General features: G+C 30.8%; 1 protein-coding gene across 1 annotated transcript; it reads left to right on the forward strand.

Annotated features, from left to right (window-relative positions):
- Positions 1 to 806: 806 nt before the first annotated feature.
- LOC108337148 (pro-cathepsin H) lies at positions 807 to 4204 on the forward strand. The gene is made up of 7 exons (XM_017573609.2): positions 807 to 1139; positions 1243 to 1358; positions 2246 to 2319; positions 2407 to 2671; positions 2820 to 2951; positions 3158 to 3293; positions 3849 to 4204. Exons 1-7 carry the CDS (start codon positions 845 to 847, stop codon positions 3884 to 3886), a joined length of 1056 nt encoding a protein of 351 aa, XP_017429098.1. The 5' UTR covers positions 807 to 844; the 3' UTR covers positions 3887 to 4204.
- The last annotated feature ends 2155 nt before the right edge of the window (positions 4205 to 6359 follow it).

Raw genomic sequence — 6359 nt, forward strand, 5'->3', positions numbered from 1 at the left:
TTTTCACAATTATTATCATTATTTTTAAAACATAATGAAAGTAAGATCTAAGTGCACGAAAGACTTTAACTCGTCATACCATCAAAATTTAATACGTGAGGTTGATGTTTTTAATTTGTCAGTCAATTACAATTTGCTTCACTTAATTAATTATTTATAAAAAAGACCATTTTTTTCGTAAGGTCATGCTGATGTTTTAAATTTTATCAGTCAATTTCAATTTGCTTTGCTTAATTAATCATTAAAAAAAAGACCAATTTTTCATAAGAATAAAAATTTATAGTTAATGAGGAAAATCCTATATGTAACATTTCCTATAGGTGCGAAACTTAAAATAAGTGTGACTGAAAAAGAGAGAAAACACTCTTCCTCAATTATTCGCCTGTACTTATTTCTTTTTGAATGTTTTACCACTTCGATGTCACTAATAACAATGTCTCTTTTCTTGGATTTAGGATTTTGGATATGCTACATTTTCCATTTACTAATAGAATGACAAAATTTATTCTATACATGTAATATAAAATTATATATTGAATCATATAATGTAATTAATAAACTGTATGTTCAATCAGTTATCCTCAGACTTAGTATATTATTTATCCAATTAATGATATTGATTATTTAGAGAAAATTTGAACACACATCTCCTCACAGTTTATTCACAATTAAATATCAGTGAATACTACAATTAAAATATGTTAAACGATAAAGAGGTGAAATAATGTTAAATAAACTGAGGACAATTTGGTCATTCCCATACTACTTGTGGCCAATCTCTGGTTTCTTTAAAATCCCGTCAATAGCGATAAAAGAACAGAAAAACCCATACTTTGTGAGATAGATGGCACGGTTGTTGTTACCGATTTTCGCGTTCTGCGCCGTTGTCATAGCCGTAGCAGGCTCCACCTTTGACGAGTCAAACCCTATCCGGCTGGGGTCAGATTTGGAGTCGTGCATGCTCGATGTGATCGGACAAAGCCGCAGTGCTCTCTCCTTCGTGCGCTTTGCTCTCCGTCATGGCAAGAACTACCACTCCACTGACGAGATCCAGCACCGGTTTCGGATCTTCTCAGACAATGTCAGACTCATCAGATCCATTAACAAGAGGCCTCTCACTTACAAACTCGGTGTGAATAGTATGTGCTCGCTTACTGATTCACTATTTCAATTTTTTATCTTTCTTCCTTTTTCTCACTTCCATTACATTTTGAATTGAGATTATAAATTATGAACCCGCAGATTTTGCTGACTGGACTTGGGAGGAGTTCACTAGACACAGACTCGGGGCTGCTCAGAACTGTTCCGCCACCCTCAAAGGCAACTACAGGCTCACGGATGCTGCTCCTCCTGAAGAGGTAGTTTCGCCAATAGTAGATGTTCTTGATTTTAACTTCAACATTTTGTGAAATTAATGAAAGAATTAATCATCATATGAAATTAATATAGTGCATGTTAAATGATGTCAATATCTAATCATATAATTGAGTATACAGATTCTGTGTGTAGTGGAGAATGTGACATAGTTTAACTGTTAGAATTTGTTGGTACATTTGTGTACACTTTTTTTTAAAGCATTTATAAGCAAGTAAATAAAAATATTAAATAAATTATGTTTTATAAGTTTATTTATAAATTAACTTGTAAAAAAAAATTGTTATATTAACTTGTATGATAATTCATTTTAATTTATAAAAAGAAAATTAAACTTATTGTATATGTGTGTTTTTTTTCTTACAATTATTTATGAAAAATTTGTCCGACATTAGTAAAAGAAATAAATATTACAAATAAAAAAACTAGATAATTTGTTCAGAGATAAGGTATTAGTAAAGTTATTAAATAAGAAAGTATAAGTTAAAATTAATTTATATATAAATTAAAAATAAGAATCTAGAACATGTTTAAAGTTGTATAGAAAAGAATAACAAGAAAAAAAATACTTAACTTTTTCATAAACTAAATAGTTTATATATAAATTAAAAAAAAAGTTAGATAAATGAGAAGACAGACATACCATTAATATATAATAAGTTGAATTTAATTTAAGAAGAAACTTATTTTATATTTATTTATTTTTAAAACGTTGGAGAGATTCATCCAAAAAAACATTATCAAAATAAACCATTAATTATTATTAGGTATTAGAGTGAGTGATAGTTTACATCTTGGTTCATGTCCTTGGTTTTATTTTTTTGGAAAAAACCTTGCGTTCTTATTCCAAAGAGCCTTTGTGTGCGTGCAGAAAGATTGGAGAAAAGAAGGTATAGTCAGCGAAGTTAAAGATCAAGGTCACTGTGGATCTTGCTGGACATTCAGGTTGCATTGAAACCCCAAGAAACTGTTTGGAATGAGTAAAATGTTCTAATTTGTCACTCCTCTAACTACAAAACTTGTCATATGCAGCACAACTGGTTCGTTGGAGGCAGCTTACGCACAGGCCTTTGGGAAGAATATCAGTCTCTCTGAGCAGCAGCTAGTAGATTGTGCCGGCGCTTTCAACAACTTTGGCTGTTCAGGTGGATTGCCGTCCCAAGCATTTGAATACATTAAATACAATGGTGGCCTTGACACTGAGGAAGCATATCCCTACACCGGACAAGATGGTTCCTGTGAATTTAAATCTGAAAACATTGCTGTTCGAGTCATTGACTCTATTAATATCACTTTGGTAATTAAACGGAATGATAAGTTTCTTCTTGATGATTGTGGATAGTTCTTACTTTCACTAGTTTTTTATGCGTGATATTTTTCAGTGCTGATTAAAAAAAACTAAAAAACTAAAAAACTCAAATGATTTTAATTTTGTCTCGGTGTAGGGTGCTGAGGATGAATTGAAACATGCTGTTGCTTTCGTTCGCCCAGTTAGTGTGGCATATCAGGTGGTGGACGACTTCCGATTTTACAAGAAAGGAGTTTACACTAGCGACACTTGTGGCAGCACATCCATGGTGAGTGTCAAATCTAGTATGTCATGCAATTTTCCGAACAAAATGTATAGCTACAAGTTCAATGAACAGTTGTTTATGTCAAATTTATGGATCTCAAAACACAGTTGTTGTTGATGCACGGATATAACTGTTGGCATTTGTGACACATGTTCATAACTAAGACAGTGATTCTTGGATATTAATCGGACTATGAATTTGGGTGACAGGATGTAAATCATGCCGTTCTTGCTGTTGGGTATGGAGTTGAAGATGGAGTTCCATATTGGATCATTAAAAATTCGTGGGGAAGCGACTGGGGGGACAATGGCTACTTCAAGATGGAGTATGGAAAGAATATGTGCGGTAAGGCTCAACCGGATCCAAATTCTTAAAGAATAGTTAAAAGTTCATTGGGTATTTTCTATGCATTTAGTATGTTTGAAGGACACTAGTCTTACCATAATTAAACAAGGAGTAGCAAACTTTTCTTTTAATCAGAATATTTATCTTGTCATTTTTTTTTGTGCAATGAGTTTTTACTTTATCAAACCTTCTTTTTTATGTCAGCACTTGATCAAACATTATCTATTGCAATAGAACTATACCATTTTTGTATACCTGGGATTGTTATTAGAAGCGTGTTAATGAATACAGAGGGGAGACAGGGCAACCAACATTTTTCCTATTTTTTTAAACAAAAGTGACCCCAAAAGTCTTTTTCTGTTATTGGAGAAATGTGTCAAAGGCCTTTAGATTGTGATATCGAGAGAAACTTCAAAAATTTCAAATTCTTTTATCACTTGGTGAAAATTTGTCATTCCTAGAGTTTTTGATATTAATGATATAATTCTGAATTTGTCGATCTGAGATTAGTCATTTTTGACTACTGGTTTTTATACCATTTTGATTTAATTTCAGGTGTTGCAACTTGTGCATCGTATCCTGTTGTGGCTTAAATTGTACGGGGAGAGAGATTCCGTGCCCAGATTGGCCAATGTAATTGCACCTTGCACCTCATGCTTCCTATTTTCCATCAAGGTGAATATTGTTCGCTGGACTGCTATCATAATTTGTATTATATGTTGAATAAGTTTGAAATTGGATTTTCCATTCTCATTGAAATTTAAGGATAGCATGCTGTTGAAATCATGGTTCACGAACTTATGTTCTCATTGGATAGAATTGGATTTTCCATTCTCATTGGTAAACTTTGCATGGTTTCTCCCTCTTCTTTTCCACCCAAATAAAAACTTATGTTCTGGATTTGGATTTCATTTTGTATGGACCACCAGCAGAATAGATTATGGCAGATACCAAAATTTATTGTGGACTTCCAAACGTTAGCCATGGTTTTAACCAATAAAACTATGACTTGTGGCATGCCATGATGACAGGACCAACACAGTTTATTTATATATAAAAGAATAAAATCAATATTCGTGTTCACATCTCACTCGATCAAAAAATAAAGTTCAATTAAATGTCAAGTAAGTCATAAATTTGTGTATATTTTTAATTAAATTTTTACTAATTATTTTTTATTTATTAGATAAAGTTTTATATTTTCAATTAATTTTTGAATATTTAATTCTTTTGTTAATTTTTATTTTATCTAATATTTTTTTCTTCTCATTGGTATATGATTAATATAAAATAATTTTTGAAAAACTTTAAACTTAATTGAAAAAAGAAAAGAAATAATAATTAATATTTTCATATCTTTCTATTTGTCATTTCAATTTACTATAACGTATTAAAATTTCCTAAGTTGTACACTATATTTCTTTTTTCATTTGAATAATTAATTGCAGCTATCATAAGGTTATATATATATATATATATATATATATATATATATATATATATATACACGAGTGTGTGTCATTGTTTGAATGTATATAGGATAGTTTCTTGCGGATCAAAAGATAAGAGTCAAATTTATTACTTCGTATAATTGTAGAATAAGAAATTATATATTTAATTATTTACAGAAATTTGTAAATGCAGGTGTTGTAATAATGTTAGTAGCCTGAGTCAAACTATACTCTAATCGAATGTGAAATATATATGTAACCTCTCAAAAACTAAAATATAATTTGAAACTATATTTTGTAGAGTTTTTTCAGTCTCATTTTTATCTCAACAAAATTTAAAAAGGAGCAAAAAGTTTGACTAATATTTGACTATGACAGGCGTTTAGTTGAATCAAACTTGAAAATCAACATCTAATTAAAATTCATGGTTTAAATATCAACCATTAATCTTAGTGGAAAGGTTTGGATAGGACCATACGACTATTACGATCTGTACAACTTTACAACTGTGTTTTAAAAGAGTAGAAGTATATAACTAAATGTTAACTTGGAAAAAAGATGATTCATTATACCTTAATTACTTTTCTTTTCTGCAAGTACTTTGCTAAAGATATTTCCTATACTGTCTTTATCATACTATAGTTTAATTATTGAGAACATCCCTCTTAACAAGAAAGTCCTTCTCTAGTAACAAGAAAATCGACACAAGCTAAAACTAAAAATGCCAGATTCCTTATATTTTCGGGGCATTTCGCAGTCAGCAAATCATATCCCTGTATTTTCTGATCTCGAACACTGTTACAAGAGTTTCTTCTTCACATCCCTATATCCCTGTATTTTCTGATCTCCAATTTTTCCTTATTTTCAATTTCATAATAAAACAAATAAAAATGGACACAATTGTTCTTCTCACAATATGAAAAAGTAAGAGTTACGGTGTTTTCAGAACGAACCATGCTAATGGAAGAATTAACGAGGAAAAAAAAATTACAAAAGAGGAAGAGAATGAATGCGAGAAAGAAGAAGGGTAGTTTTTTAAAATTTAATATAATTAAATTCCACGTAACTCTACCACATGTCTCATTCTGCAAAGTCAACATCTTACCTCACTACAATCTTAACGTGATTATGACAAAATTAACGGCAAGACTCCAATTGACTCAATTTTAGAGAAATAGGAACCTAATTGAAATGAAAAAAAATACGAGGACCTAATTGAAAAAATCCTACACAAATAAGGATGTTCTAAATGATTAAACCTTATAACATCTAATAAATCTTTTATGAAAAAAAAAAAAAACAGATAAAGAGGAAGTACAATTGAAAAGCCTAAGCCCATGCATGAAATCTGGTTCAACATGACAAATCTTATCTCATTGTCAACATTTGTGTTAGGTTTAGGATTGTGAAGCATGGCACCTGCCACTCCAGGTTCGCATGAAACGTGCAACATGAGAAGTACCTAACTTCGGACCTACAAAAGTAATTTGAATTCTACTTATTTATTAAAAAAAATAATATTTAAAAAGGATGTTAAATCCTTAGAAGCTTTATTGGGAAATAAAGGTACAACAAATAAATAAGGAACGCAAAAACATGCAATGCAGCATGGATC

This window comes from Vigna angularis, chromosome 1 (assembly GCF_016808095.1).
Source record: "Vigna angularis cultivar LongXiaoDou No.4 chromosome 1, ASM1680809v1, whole genome shotgun sequence".
NCBI classification, from domain to species: Eukaryota; Viridiplantae; Streptophyta; class Magnoliopsida; order Fabales; family Fabaceae; genus Vigna; species Vigna angularis.

Bases quoted from the DNA above. Each gene is read 5' to 3' on its own strand.
- LOC108337148 (XM_017573609.2), top strand. From the start codon at position 845: ATGGCACGGTTGTTGTTACCGATTTTCGCGTTCTGCGCCGTTGTCATA. The intron at 1,359-2,245 runs GTAGTTTCGCCA...GTGTGCGTGCAG, and splicing joins ATGCTGCTCCTCCTGAAGAG to AAAGATTGGAGAAAAGAAGG. The intron at 2,320-2,406 runs GTTGCATTGAAA...TGTCATATGCAG, and splicing joins GGATCTTGCTGGACATTCAG to CACAACTGGTTCGTTGGAGG.